General features: G+C 25.2%; 1 protein-coding gene across 1 annotated transcript; it reads right to left on the minus strand.

Moving 5' to 3' along the window:
* Positions 1 to 10583: 10583 nt before the first annotated feature.
* Positions 10584 to 15789, minus strand: LOC132926782 (eukaryotic initiation factor 4A-III). The gene is made up of 10 exons (XM_060991180.1): positions 15455 to 15789; positions 15162 to 15364; positions 13267 to 13399; positions 13075 to 13208; positions 12767 to 12855; positions 12560 to 12698; positions 12369 to 12484; positions 12160 to 12267; positions 11098 to 11225; positions 10584 to 10879 (listed from the first exon to the last, which is right to left on the minus strand). The coding sequence occupies exons 1-10, from the start codon at positions 15591 to 15593 to the stop codon at positions 10863 to 10865; spliced, it is 1206 nt and encodes a 401-aa protein (XP_060847163.1). The 5' UTR covers positions 15594 to 15789; the 3' UTR covers positions 10584 to 10862.
* Between the last annotated feature and the right edge of the window lie 1650 nt (positions 15790 to 17439).

Consider the following 17439-nt stretch of genomic DNA (forward strand, 5'->3'; position numbering starts at 1 on the left):
ATATTATTATACTTATTTGTTCAAATGTTGATGATATTATATATATTTAAACATAGTATGTACAACAAAGATTTATTGTTAAATAAATTTGTTATTAATTTAAAAATATTATTTGTTTATTATTGAAATCAGAAATATTCTAATATTGCTTAAATTAATATTTTTAACACACAATCAAATTTTTAATATATTTAAACATTTTAAGCTATTTAGGTGTAAATATTTTAAATTCTTGGATTTGTTTAAGTCTTTTTCAATAAATATCGATTCGATTCTTTTTTGCTCGATCAAAAATTTTCAAAATTAAAATAAAATTGTTCTAGTCATAACTCATGAGTAGGTACTTATTAAAGCAATTATAAAGTATTGAAAAGACGTATATGCACAATTATTTTGTTTTTATAGACATTTTAAATTTAAATTTTAAGGAAATTGGTTAATTAAACAACTTGTAATTATTATATGGAATAGTAAAAAGAGGACAACACGTCCGCATGTGTTATTGATTCCGTCTTACACACATACGACATAAAAAATTTGCATATTAAAATGAATTTACCTATCATAAAAGTTAAAGGTTAAAATATTATCACCGAAGTAGCGTTGCATTTTTCTGATATTTTAATAAAAATTGAACCTGCGATTTATTTTTGACAATAATTAGTTCAACCTGTGTATTATTATTTATTAATAGGCAATAGCAATAAGCAATCCAAGCTATAATAAGAATACATCCCGAGAAATATAGGCTGACAAGTGACAACTGTCTCCGTTTAGAATCATGACAGACTTACTATACAGCAGAGCCACATCCTCGGTTTTTTTTCAATGAAAAATATGTGAGATCATCACACATGATCACCATTTCTTTTCAAATCAACGATATTCACACAAATTCAACTCGTGTTTCGTGCACCGAACGGAGGTGTGAAATGTTCTCGCCGCCATTGCATTGATCGTACGAATCGCCGGTATTCCAGTGCAGTGTAGTACATGTCTGTGCACATGTTAGTGCATGACCGGTCGGTTGTTTTTCCGTCCCAAATAACCAGGATCCCATACTACCGCGTCACCGTTTTCGTATATTCTCACAGAGCCGACAATATTCCGTCCGACGACTCGCGGTAGAATCCAATGAAATCGTAATATAATAATAATAATAACAATAATATAATATTATAGAATACTGTATCGCGCAGTATTATAGTTAGTGACTATAAGTATAGACGACAATGAATTAGACATATAGTTCAATAATATTAATCTATGTATATTAAAGTATTATAATATAATGAAAATAAATGTATTCATTATTGTAAAATATGTTATATGTATAGGAATACAGGCCATACAGCTAACAATTATTAACAATTAACTAATTAAGTACCTATTAAATAATAACGTTGTAGTATCGAGTATATTGTATTGTGTATTGTTAAATTAACAAAACATGTATATAAAATATAAATATCTGTTCAATTACCTACTTATCGGGGACTTTTTTTTATAATAATAATAACAATATATTATTTAGTATATCCAGTTATTAAACATAGATATTAGATTCTGAGCGGAGACAAAGTGTGTTAATTTTAGAATGACGTATTTTTTTTTTGTGGTGTGTCTGTCACCACATTTTAAAGCAGTAAAAATGCTTTGATATTTAACTTCAATATATAATATATATGTAGGTATTTTACATTTATATTAGCATTTTTATACATTATATGATTTTCAAAATACTTTGACTCTTTTTGAGCTTTATAGACATTTGAAATTTAACTTTTGCTTAAAAATGTATAGATGCAGGGCTAAATTAACAATTAGTCCACATTTTAGATTTTAAAATTCCGCCCTATCCAATACTTCTGTCTTCTACCCATCATAAAAAAAATAATTATATTAAAAATAACACTGTTACAATGCAGGTACATAATTAGTAGTTAATTTTGATACCAAACAAATTAATGTGATTAAAATAAATTCAAATATATCAAAATATTTAAAGTAAAAAATATTCACTACTATTCATAGTGAAAATATCTGCTTATTATCAATTTGATACTTAGACTTTAATCACTTGTTTTCCACATTATTGGATCTTATATTATAAATTATAAACCACTTATTAGTATTTTTTTTCTGTGCTTTTATTTACGAATTTAGGTACGTCTAATTATTTGCAAAATTTCAAATTCTATTTACAATAATTAACTTAATCGGTATATTATTTAGGTAAACAATACTGTCTAATACTTCATGTTGGTCATGGTTAAACTTCATTAATGTGTATATATTATGTGATGTGAATAGAATTGAATAGATTTTATTATTTAGTTGATTAGGAAAATATTTTATTGATTTCGTAGACAACGTTAATAGATATGTTTTGAGTTTTGACATCAATATACATGATCTAATAAATAAATAATAAAGGAAATCATATTTTTAACTCATATTATACAAACAAAAAATAAAAATAATAAAAATTAAATAACTTGAAGATGGAGATTGCTTTTATTTTAAATACCCATACATAATACATTTAAACTTTAAACCTGTATAGTGTATACCCATGCTAAGCGTGCGCAGACTCCAAAAGTAGATAGTGCCCATATATATTATTATCGGTCTATGTTAAAACTATTAAACTTTTTTAAACTTAATGTGATTTTTGGTTTTAATATACATATATATATATATATATATATATATATAATACATGTAATAGAATTATAGAAAAATATAAGTTGCACAATACCAGTATACCACAATCACACATCGTTTATGAGAGAGTGACGGGTTAGGTAACATTAAAATTAAAATACAATCAAAAACAAATAATAATGATTATAAAAATATAAAATCAATAATAATTAATATTTGAGTGAATAATGAATATAGTATATAGATGAGTCGTGAGTGATATGGATAGATATAATATCTATACAACTAATAGTATATAATATATTATAGTATATTATGTATTTTATAACTTATAAAATAATGGATACATTATTTTTAAATTAATTATTCTGAGATTACTTACTTAGATTGCTACTGTCATATCATTAAACATCATTGAACTACATCATTTTCGTACAATAACTTTTTTATTTTAACAATATCATATGATCAAAATAATAATTTTTATTTATTGATTTCGTAATTTTATTTAAAAAAATGTATATTGTTTATTTTAAATTGAATTGAATTAATTAGTAAATTTTAATTTATTTTTATTAATTAATATTAATAAAAATTAATTAATTAATTAATTTTACGCCAAAACTGGATTCAAAAATGAAGATCGTCAACTTAAGCGCCACCGATATACCAGGAGTCTATGAAGACACGATGACTGCGGCGATACCGATTGCCGGCAACATGTCATGCAGTACGAACACTACAAACATAATAGCGTTATAGAGCATCATAACCGTTGATTACTTGATTATAATAGATAGTGTATTTTATTATAATGTAGTTAATAAGTAGTGGTATAACATTTTATTTTATAATTAAAATAATAAAATATATTATTAAGCATTAGCAATAAATACACATTAACACATTTACTTAATAATATTATGCTACATATATTGTGTATTCGTCATATATAATATGGTTATATGTTATATTTATTTATACTATAAAAAAACATATGACAAAAAACCTAGAGATACGATTATGCTGCAGAGAATATTTCAAGTATTTCTGTGGATCTGTTTTGATGATTAATTTGAATTCAATGATAAATCATTGTAAACAAAAAACACTTTTGATAAAAAAAACTACAGGGCCGTGCAACATTTTTCATGTCTCAGAATAGCTAGTGCTAAAAAATGAATTTTTTTTATCAAACATACACTATAAAGGTAAATAGTTGTAACGTTTTGTTATACTCCTCCACCATAAGTATTTATTTTTAAACCACTTGTATAGTCGTAACTATACGACGTATATATGACGTGTGTCGTGTATGACACGATAATTCCTACGCGGAAAAAACACATTTAAAAATGTATTAAAATTTTTTATTTAATGTAGAATATTTTAAAAACATTTCATAAGTATCAATTTGATTTTGAAAATTCACAAAAACGATTTAAAAACATTTTTGGGCCATAATAATTCTTAAAATATTTTGAAACATTTAAAAAATATTATTGCTCAAAAAATTTGAAAACAATTATAATTATGTATTTATGTTGCATAGTTGCATTACAATGTCTACATCTTCATCCTTAGGTATGAATATATAAAATTATATGTAAATTGTCGTGATAATAAATAATAATAATATATTCGTCAAAACTCTAACATAAAATGATTGTAAAAAGAAAATGTGTCTATGTATTTTAATCTTTCTAAATAATTATATATAGTTTAGCTCAAAAAAAGTAAAATAATGTTAAAAATTCATTATGTTTGGAAAAAATGATAACATAAACATTGGTGAAAATTTCAACTTTCAAGTATCTATATGGTAATTCGTTTTATAATGCAACAAAACATCGAACATTTTTTTAGGAATAGTAATCTTACGATTTATTTGTTATAGGCAGAAAAACATATAAAATATCCTAGTTTACCTAGCTGTATTAAATTTTCAAATCTTAAATATAAAAAGAACAATTTTTTATGAATTTTTAACTACAAAATAATTTCACTGATTTTGACGAAATTTGTGAATTGTATGACGTTTAAAGCCTTAAAAAAAAGGTGCTATAATATAAACATTTGATGAAAATTTCAATTATTAACACGGTTTTTCGATTTTGAGTTATACAAATAAAAAAAAATCTTGTTCAAATAATTTGATGTAAAATGGAGTGTTTATAGTTTCTACGATTAATATTCTTTGAACGGTAACAAAATAATAACCTTTTTTTGAAAAATAAAAATATCTCAAGTATAAAAATAATTATATTTGTTATGATAATGCCATTTTATGCCCCCCTAATAATTTTTTGCAATTAGGAGTTCACCATACGTAATTACGGTATAGGACTATTATAAATAATTGAGTAGTTTTCGAGTTTTGGATTCCTCTTTATTCGTATTTAATTATTTAAATTATATTTCAAATGACAAAAATGAATAATTCATTGATTATCATCATACCTATACTTATTGTTTTAAATAAATGTATGAATTAATAACATTATTTTCTAAGATCCAATAAATTGTTTTAAAGATTTATAGTTCAAATAATATTTATAAGAAATAATAATGTAATTTTGTGTAACGTGTAAAAATCTGATCAAAGTTTAGTTTTGATAAATCATAATATTATGGGATAATAAATAGTAAATAATTGTAGTGGGCCCTTTTGATTTTACCATGGATTGAGCCTTATGACTTATGAGTTATAACTTTCAAATTTTGATACCACAACTGGCAGAACTCTTGATAGGTACCGAACAAAACATAGTATAGTTTCTCAACCGGAATAATAATAATAATAATATGTGGTTTATAGTGGCGCGACAAGTCGCAGTCGTACGAAAGTACGAGACGCCAGTCACATGAACTCCTAATACATTTAACTCGCGACGAAAACCACCACGACCATAATAATGTAACCACGACACGATTTCGCAACCATCTTCGGTCATCGGTGCTTCGGAAAAAACGAAAACAGTGCACTCTTGTAGTCTACAGTGCATGGCGCTGATTCAGTTTAAACAAGAACAGTTTTCGACCACTAGTCACTATAGAATGTTTTTTTACTATTATAAAATATGATTATCGTTTTTACAAGACCGCATCATACTGAACGATATTGAAAATACAAGGTCTCGTCGCAAACCTTTCGAGAACAACTCGGAATACTGAATCGCTGGTGTACGAACTCGTTTCAACTGCGTCGTGCGAAACGCTGACATTAAGATTGGGTATTATCGTGTTGATCAATTTGCCTCAAATTTTGACTAAAATTTATAATTATTTAAGCTTAAGAGGTTAGGTGCCGTTAGTGGTTTTTAGATCGAAAACGCAAATTTTCGAAATCGTTAAGAAGGAGCAATATTATGTATAAAATTACTTTTCCCGGAAGTCTTGGTCGGGGGGTGCCAAATAACAGTGGCATAATAGAGGAGGCTAAATTATGAGAGGGTGCCAATCTTATATCCCGGGTAAAAAATATGCTAATCCGGATATTTGATCGATTACTCTGATAATTTACGCGGAAATAAAATAAATGTTAAATTAGTTATAAAATAACTGTTATAACTATTGGGCGATTTTGAATTCACCACTCGGTGAAACATCTCCATAAAATTCTCTCTGCGATTTCAGTTTTTTCGGAAGGAAAAAAACGTTTTTAACGTTTTCAGATCAATCGACAGCCGCTATTATATACAAATACTGACTAGTACGCGTAGACGTTACACAACATCGCCGCCCAGTTGTATTCTCTCGCGATGGCGCGGAGTATACACAATGTTGCGCACGTATTATTATCGCTGTTGTAGTGTCGTGCAGTCGATAGCTACTCGAAAGACGTACGCGCGCTCGTCTGCATGGGACCCTGATGGTTACGACCCACGAACGGTCATACATCGGACCACATTTGGTTAGCCGTTGTGGGCTCTACGATATTTCGTGTTATTTTCCACTCGTCATTCTTATTATAATAATAATATGTTTTACTGACAAACTGATCAACAAGAAATTAAATTGATGTCATTTTAGACATCAACTGCTAAAGCACAAAGTCTCGTATCAAATAAATTGTGGATTAGAGGCCAATTACTATATTATTATCATTCTAAAAGTATTCAGTAAAGTAAAATGTATTTTTATGCCTTTATGGTATTTTAGCTACATTTTTAGTTTGTCCGTGGCACGTTTCGGATCGTTTTTTTTTTGTTTTGGTTTGAGAAAGCTTGTTAAAACAAAACCATAACCTTTATTCACAAAATGTTTTTGATTAATAATTCGTGTTCATTTTTTAATCCACAATGGAAATTTCGGACTTATTTTATTTATTACCTATATTGCCCTTGTATAATACTAGGTATTATAGCACTATAGAAGTATAGATATAAGTACTTACGAAATTAATATCGGATTTCTATTGATTAAAATAAAAAATCTTTTGTATTCAATTGATAGAACAAAATTAACTAAAAACAAAAGGAAAAAGGTAAAAGATAATTATTATTTTTTTTGCAAAAATATTAATTATTTTTGTAATTATTGTAATTAATAAAGCATATTAATCTTAGAGAAATATTGTACTTATAACTAAATATAACGTGTCGAAATATTTTTATAAATGTATACATATTTCAATTTTGACAAAATTGAATATTTGAAATTTTGAACGAAAAATATTATTCATAGAGACTTTTTGTGACACTTTTTACCATTATATGTATATACTATATATTATATAGTTATTTATTTTTAAAATGTATGTGAATGAATGAATAATTAACTATTATAATATTTGTTTTATATAAAATTGTTGACAACCAATTTCTTATGTCAAAAATTCTAAATTAGCATACCTACAGTTTTAAATTATATATTATGTATAATGTATACGTTGTACTGTTGTAATGAATATTGAGTGAATCATTGGTTGAATACTTTGCTTAGGGTTTGAAATATGCTTGCAACATCACTACATACATATAAGATACAAACATAGTATATGTATTCAATGTAGTATTTTATATTTACTATGAGTTTATGTATTATGTAGACAAAGAGTATTTTAATTTTACTGCCAATTTTTATTAGATCGCCAGTTGCCTGACGCAATATTGTGTGGATATATTATTATCATACAACGATACAACTGTACTCTGTAATAACTAATAAACTAGTAATAGCGTGCTTCGCTTGATGTGTCGTTCAATCGAGACAATCGAGTATATAGAAATAAAGCATTACAATGTACCTAATTAAATGTACTCTATTAAAATTTCACAAATATAATTTTAACGTAAATCGTGCGTTGGTGTGTATATTATTCGTATATACTCGAGTCAGACTTCTCTACAGCTTAAGCCTTAGCTCATCTCCGTTCCTTATAATATATCGAGATTCGTGATCACGCCACTATACATAGTTTGCTTACTCAGTACTCTAGTTAATCTATTTACCCGTAAATGACCCCTTTCGACGTTATACGCTTGTTTTTCCTAGAATGTGTATATTACCTATTTCAGCATTTAATAATATTATTCTAACATACTTAGTTATAACTAACTAATGAAGTTCACTACACAACAACGGTGAAGCATGTCGCAATGGTATGGGATCCTGGTTGTTTCAGACAAAAAACAACTGACTGCATCAATGTTTGTTATTTTATGGAAAAAATATGCATAAGAAGAAATATAATTTCGCCATGTTGAGAAAAAGTAACAACACTAACGAGTAGATAACGACCTAGCAAAACGGCTTCCTACGAATCCTACGTACCCGTTTATCTATCATTACATTAGGTATAAGTATTGTTAAAAAAAATAATTTCTATCACACAAAACAATTCAAAAAGTATGAAATTCAAGCGAGTTGGAAAAAACTGATTATTAAATAAATATTAAAATATATAAACACGTGAACATTATAATTTATAGCAGTAAGCTATCTAGTGACATTTGAGCGCCAGAGCGAATTAATTAAAAAGTTTTTTTATTGACATCTTAATAATAGTAATAAGCAGGGTACAGATTAAAGGGGATATCGATGAGTTAGATTTTTTAGTTATATTGAAATATTGTGAATATTTGAGTTGTTTACAACGCCGCTACGGTGAGGTATGGACATATGGTTAGTTGTTACTTATTGAATATTTCTTTATTTTTATTTTTTATTTAAATTTCAATAAAGAATTTTTCCTCAATTAAAAACCTTGTACAAGCTTAATGAATCTCTAAACGATATTTTTATTTGCATCGTTTATTCTAAATCATAATCAATATTTTTGCATTTTAGATGTATATTATTATCGATCAATAAATTTTAAATGAACAATACTTCATTGTCTTCATTACAAATTTTTATAGAATAAAATATTAACTTCACTTTATTATTTATTAAAATTATTAAACATTTTATTTATTGTCTTATTCTGTGTTATTATTCAGTATTTTCAGTAAGAAGTATATTAGTCATATAATATTCAATTGGTGCGCTACTGATGATTATTGTTTTAGTGTTGTAAAAAAAAAATTATTGGATAAACAATTAATGTTACCGTTTAACATTGATTTTACAGATGTCACTGAGTAAAAATTGTAAAATAAATAATGTACATTCTTTAAAATCATGTTAGTGCTCTAGATTTTTATTTATAATAATTTGTTGTGAAGTTCAAATAGTTTTTTTTTTTAATTGTGGTTGGTAAATTTTTCCAGTTTTTCAATAACAATAAAAAGTTATTATCTTCCAAATTTATTTATAAAAGGGAAAATATAAAAGCAGTGAATTATATTACTCAAATACTTTACAACATTAATAACAAGCACCAATCGCATTTTAAGCACCTAACCTGAATGTGAAAAACAAATTAAGCTAAGTTAAAAACTAAAAATATAAAACTAATACTTTTTTCAATAGTTTTTGTTAAAAATATCAAATGTTCTTATCACTTAATAACTGACTTGCTGGTTGGCAGGTTTGCTTAGCCATTTAGAAACATATTATATTATTTTTACTATCAGAGTAATAAAAATTATTAGGTATTATTATGTTAAAATTATGGGGGAAAATATAGTTATTAATATGTAATTCAATAAATAGAACACAAATGTTGATAAAAATTATAAAATTATACCTTAAAATGTAAAGTTTTTTTTAAGTATATACAAAATTGTTAGTAAAATATAACTAATAATTGTAAAATATATTTTATGTATTTTAAAAATGGATTTGAAATTTATTTTGAAAAAAATATAAAAATATTTTAATAGACAACTTTCCATTAATCAATTTTAACAAATAAGTATTTTAAATATCAGAAGTATAAAGAACCACAATGATTTTAAAGATGTTTTAAAATTTAAAAGACATTTGATGATCCAACAACATATTTTTATAAATTTAAAAAGATTGCTCTATCACCACTATTTCAACAAAGTTGAAAAGTAGATACTTATAACTACAACATCATAATCTGTCTAGTGAATATTATACCTAGAAAATATATGGAAAATAAGTTACAGATTTGAAATCTACACATCATACAACTAATGTTTGTAATATTTTGGTATAATTATTATGATAGTGTCAAAAAGTATGATGTTATAAATATTAATATTAAATTTTGATATCATTCTACAGCTAGTTATTATTTTTTTTTAACAACTGAAGGAAAAAATTTGCTTACAAAATAAATTGTTAAACTAAAATGTTATTAAATATGAAGTTCTTTAACTTAAATATTTAATATCAAAGGACTTATACATATTATTAAACTTCTGATTCTTAAAAAAAATATGTTAGTGATTTATTGAGTAATGAATTCATCACTATTAAGTTACTTCTATTTCTTATTCTTTCCCATTCAATGTGATCGTTTTTATACTTATTCATAAGGATAACAAAGAAAATAATTATCATTATATTTATATTTATCATATTTAATCATTTTATTATCTCAAATAATCAGTGAAAGATTTTTTTTCTGCAAAAGTTTTAACAATGCAAAATAATTACATATTACAATGCTTATAATTATAGTTATGAAAAATTTACATCAGCAATATAATAGGTAGATACTATAATACGTGCTAAAAATTAAAATACAAAATATTTTTCATTAGTGAATATTTAATTATAATATAATAAAAGTTGTAATGTTATTGAAAAAGTTCTAATGCTAATTTTTTTCCATGTCTTCATATCAAATCAGCAACTGAAAAATATAAATAATATTTTAGTGTAAATTTAAAATAATATTTATTAAAGAAAGTTTTGATGTATACTTTAGTTAATATTATTTTTATGAGAAATAAAAACTAAAAATATAAAGTGTATATAAAATTATAAATTGATAGTTTTTTTTTTTTTTTTTACTATAATGTTAGAAAATATTTCATAATCTATAATATAAAAACTATTTGTTAGCTTTACCATTCATTGGCATTTCATCAATTTGTGTGGAGTAATATTGTTCAATATCACGTAAAATCCTTATGTCATCACTTTTAACAAAATTTATTGCCACACCTTTGCGACCAAATCTTCCAGAACGGCCAATCCTAAAATTAACAGATAATATTAATAAAAAATATGTTATAGAACAATTTTATAAAAATGGTATGGGATGAAATACACTGGAAACAGAATCGGATTAACGTAGAGGCAGTATAGGCAATCGCCTAGAATGCTAAATTTTGAAGAGCACCAAGCAGAATCTGAAGCCAAGTCCTTTATTTATTTTTATTTTTTGACATATTTTGTATTGAATTTTAATAAAAATATACTAAAAAATCATATTATACTATTAACTTATTTATATTAATTTATAATTATATCATATAATAATAATTATTATTATTATAGTTTTCTATACTGCAGATCTACGTTTACAGATTTATATTTTTACTTTGTTCATCGTTAATTGTTCAACTGTGTACAGTTTTGTGTGTAGTTGTTATTCATTATTTTATGAAGGTGTGTGATATGATATATTTTTGTTTATAATAATTAATAAGTAGTACGTCATACAATATTATATTATTAATCATAATTCATAAAATTGTTTACGAGTTGATTTTTTAAAATAAACTATCAAACATACACAAATAAATGATCTATTATAATTTATCTTATTTTAGATATTCTATTATTCCTTTTACTATAATTGTTTTTATAATTAATAAACTTCAAAATGGTATAACTAGCTTATTCTATAAGTGTTGTAATTAGGTTATGTATATTTCACATATTATAATACCTATTTTGATATTTGTATATTGTATAATATATAGGTACAATGGTTTTTATAATATGAGATTATAAACATCAAAGATTATTGGGCAGAGTACAATAATATTTTAGGGTATATGGGTATAAGTAAAACCATTGCCTAGATGCGCATTTTTTCTTAAATCGGCCCCGACTGGTAAAAATATTTGTATTATAAATATTAATTGTATTTTATATTTTTAGTTAACAACAAAAATAAATTACCTGTGTATATACAATTCACGGTTGTTGGGCAAATCATAGTTTATAACCAAAGAGACTTGTTGTACATCAATTCCACGAGCCCAAATATCTGTTGTAATCAAAACTCGCCTGTGTATACATAATAACAATAAATTAAAAAAATGTCCAACAGCTTCATTGTTTTAAGTTATCAATAATCTCAAAAATATAATATTTCTTAAAACACTTACGTTTGTCCAGCACGAAATTCTTTCATGATAGCGTCCCTTTCTTTTTGTGGCATGTCTCCATGCATTGAACTTACAGTAAAATTTGACTCTCTCATTTTTTCTGTCAACCAATCAACCTACGCAATTTAATTCAATGTTAGTGGTTAATTATGATTTGCTGATTTGTTTTATTTTAATGATTGATGACTAACCTTCCTCTTAGTACTGCAGAAAATAACGGCTTGAGTTATAGTTAGTGTATCGTACAAGTCACATAAGGTATCAAATTTCCATTCTTCACGTTCAACAGCTACAAAGAACTGTTTAATTCCTTCAAGTGTCAATTCATCACTATATAATGCAATAATTGATTAAAAACTTAAATTAACATATTTTTGATCAATCATTGTATTACAAACCGTTTTACTAAGATTCTTATTGGATCGGTCATAAATTTGTTAGTCATTTCTAATATTTCATGTGGTAATGTAGCTGATATTAGAATAACCTATGAAATAAATAAAATTATAAAAATATTTTATTAGTAACAAAAAATTTTAAAAGTTAGAAGTGTAGGACTTAATTTGACAAAAAAATAAATATAATTAAAGTAATGATAACTTCATAGTTATAAAATAAAAATAGTTAACTTAAAATTATCTGGATGGTAAAAAAGAATACTAAATAAGCAACTAGGTTATTGTGCTCTATGATAATATAATCGTACTTGAGTAGCAGGTGGTAAGAAACGATAAACATCGTATATTTGTTCTTTAAAACCTTTATTTAACATTTCATCAGCTTCGTCTAACACCAATGTCTTAATATTACGAGTACGCAATGCTTTTCTTCTTATCATATCTGTAAAAACATTTTAATATATTAACAAGAGTTCAAGAATAAAATCTTTATTACATACCAAACACACGTCCAGGAGTACCAGAAACAATATGTTGTCCAAAATCCAATTTTCTTAAGTCTTCTCCGAGGTTAGTACCACCAATGCACGCGTGGCACTGAACATTAAGATAATCACCCAATGCCAGAACTACCTATAATAAATTAAGTGTTATTTTAAATTTTAAATTAAGAAAACGAATAACTAGTTTTTTTCAGTAATGTCGTAAAAATTAATAGAACAATTAAACATTTCTAAGATAAAATTATTATTTATTAAGAACAATAATCAAAGATTAATTGTTGAGTGGGTCACTGAAATGGATAATTATTGTACCCGAAGAACATTAATTCTGAGTGAAGATTGTCTGTCAACCTATTACCATTATCATATAAATAAATAGCTGTTGATTATTATAGTAATTTATTTAACTAATTATATGATATAAACTATAAATAGAAAATAGCATAAAATTAATCAAAATATTTGGAAAACGCCATTGTGTATATAAAATGTAATAAATTATTATATTTAAAATACAAGTGAAAGTTTCAAATCCCACTAAACATATTTTTAAATTATGATAAAAAACTAAAATCATTTTTTTTTGTTTGGATATCAAGTTTTGTCTAAATTTGAAATGCAATGTTTAAAATAAAAAATCAAATTCATACATTTCTCGAGATTTCTTTGTTTTAGCATAGACTACTCATGAGTAATCATATATATAATATTTTCAAATCTTAGATAATTAGGTATGAATATTAAAAATTTGTAACTGAAAAATAATATTTAAATTTTTGCAATTGTAATAAATTTTTCAAAATTTTAACTTTAAACACTTATAAAAACATCTTATGGTTATTTATATTTAAATCAGTGTATGAATAACTTATAGAAATGTATATAAAAATGCTAATAAATACATTTAATGAAAATTTCAAATATATAAGGTTGTTTGTTTTTGAGTAACACTAAAAGAAGAAAATTTATTTTGTGTAAAAATGTCTATTGTTCTACTGAAGATTGAAGTATTTTTTTATTATAAATTATAAATACATATACAAAAAAATACATTATTATAAGATCCATACATTAATTGCTCTTATTGCATTTAATATTAGTCCACAACATAATTCCTATATAATATTATAATATTTATAATTATTACATATTATGCATTAATACATATATTATTCAACATTTGAAAGATAATATTTTAAAATGCTTTGTTTTATCCTCTATAACAAACTCAGTTAGGTTATTTTATATCTTTCTAGATATGTATGCATTAATGCATAAAACAAAGTAAAAAATACATGAGCATTTTGCATTTATACTTCTTGTTCTTTCAAGAAATATGTGAAAATATGCTCTTATTCAAAATCAAACAATTTTTCACGTGCATAAAAAGAAAAAATAGTTTACTTTTCTATAAAATATAAATATGCAAAATTCTTAATAGTACATACCTATAAAAAAAAAGCATTCTCTTCCAAGCAAATCATTGGCATTTCTTACATCTACCTAACTGTATACACTAAAAAAAATATATGAAAATGCATGTAAAATCAAAGTGAGACTGCAAAACTACTTTTAACTAACGAGTAAATGTAATGTATACGAAAAACTAATAAAATAATAATAGTTTTGAACTTCTGACCATGTGGTCATTTTCAAGATTTTGGTAGTTACGATAATCTTGAATGGCAATCACGATGATAATTGTAGTCTCAATAGGAAAGTACAAATTTATAATAGGTTTATTGTATATTATCCTATTTTAATTTGAATATTAGTCCCACTTGTCAATTTTGATATCGACATTTTAATTATAAATTATTAGGTTAAACCCTATACAGTAGAACACTGTATGCACAAATAAAATATTTTGATATAAAAAGCCTATAACGTACCTTTTGAATTTGTACAGCGAGCTCTCTAGTTGGTGATAAACACAACACTTGTGTATCTCTTAACTGACTGTCTATAGATTGTAACATAGCAATGGAGAATGTAGCCGTTTTACCAGTTCCTGATTGAGCCTGGGCAATAACATCCCGTCCTTTGATCATTGGCTTGATAGCTCTTTGTTGAATAGCCGATGGACGTTCGAAACCTAAAAGAGCATAATTCAATAAATAAGAAACCACAACGTTACATGACGGAGTTAAGGCGTAATGACCATGAATGGTAATAAGCTACTTACCGTACGAGTATATTCCACGAACTAAGTCTTCCCGAAGCTTCATATTATCGAAGGTCGTAAGTACTTCGACATCTTCACTGGTCTCGAACTCGACGTGCGATAAATCTTCGGTCAGAAGTCCTGTCCGTCTGGCTGCCATTTTGTAAGTTATAGTATTTGTTTGCTTTTTTCACGGATACAAATGATCAACGAGCAGCAGTCATCTGCTAACACAATAATATAAAAATGAACGTATCGTCAACGAAAAGTCAAAAAGCACATAGATAGTTTTCACTTCTAAACAGTAAACACCAACTACCAAGCAGTAAGCAGCGTCGAATCGATAATTTGCTTAAAAAATGAGGTATTGTTGACAACAACATTTTAGCGTGTGTTCAAGGTGATAAGAGGTTACCTACACTGGACCTAGTTATCGGTTAAGAATGCGGATCGCTTGTATACTAAATATATTTGGCGCTAAAAGTTTGATATTCAAATATAATAAATAATATAATATAATACATTAATACGTATAATGTGGACTAGTGTGGAATTACTGGAACTAGGCTACAGTTTACAAGAAACATAAAATATAATATTTATATAATATTTAAACTACTAGTTGTATAATTATTCTATCAATCATTTTAAGTTTATTTTATGAATTTGTCATTAAATAAAATATTTCGTATATATTATTGACGAGAAAATATCATTAAAATAAATTCATTTTCCACAGGTATGCATGATATTGATCTTTCAGGACGGATATTCTTAGCTCATCATTGGAATTGTAGAAAAATATTCTATATTAAAGTGTATTTTAATATAAACCAATAATTATACCTATATTACCTATTAATAAGCAATTTATTATTATTATTATTATTCATTTTATTTCAGCATATTGCATACTATTACAAGTTTAAATACAAATTCTAATTATAAATTACAATATTTTTGTGGTATAGTGATATTATTTATATATGTTAATATTTTTTATTGAGCATTTTTAGTGGTAAAAATTTACATTTGATGCTCATTTTCATCTTCACTAACATCTGATAGTAGAAGATCTTGCGGTAGACATAGTCTTAAATGCTGATTTTTTGTTTTGTTTCCCAAGTTGTAGAACCTGTTGTAGGTCGGATGCATTGATGATGGTGTGGAAGTTTTTGAATTATGTTTTTATCCTATCCAATCTAAAAGGAGAGGGATTCCTGTATTAATAAACAATTATTGCACGGGTAATATTTATAATTTGTATGTACCTATATATTATAATATACTATATTTTAGGATCATTTATTTATACATTATAGTTTTATTTATATATTATTTAGAATTTTAAAAAGGCTACTTATAGTAATACTTCCACTTGAATACCTATGTATGGATAAATTGGTTTTAGTTTTTAAAATAATTATACAGGTATTTATTTAAGAAAATGTAAGTATAACTTATTTAGTACATTAGCAATGTACATGGACATTTTTTTTATGTAAAAAAAATACTATATATGTTATAATATCTACTAATAATATAGTAAAAATAACTCGGTAAAAAATAGCCCACAGATACTTACTTTATAGGTATAATAATGATTTAAATGATTATTTTATTCTGACTACACGGTTGGTTTTTTTGTGATATATCATATAAATAATACATGATAATAGTGTGAAGATATGTGAAACTGTGTTCTATTGAAATTCAAAATACCTATTCTTTTAGAAAAAATGTTATAACAATGAATTATCAAAACTATGTTTCAATTTTATATCCAATACTTACCTAATTTATAAATTAAAAACAATATTTGTGAGAACAATATTTTTGGTATAGTACCTAATTAACATTTAACCAGGATTATATTCAGTTTAATACAATATTTTTAACATTATTAACTATGAATAAATTAAAAGTTTAAAATTAAGCTTAAACTAGGATAATATTATATGAAATGTTTGATATAATGATATGGATATATTGTGTCATATAGGTAG

This window comes from Rhopalosiphum padi, chromosome 3 (genome assembly GCF_020882245.1).
Source record: "Rhopalosiphum padi isolate XX-2018 chromosome 3, ASM2088224v1, whole genome shotgun sequence".
Lineage (NCBI taxonomy): Eukaryota > Metazoa > Arthropoda > Insecta > Hemiptera > Aphididae > Rhopalosiphum > Rhopalosiphum padi.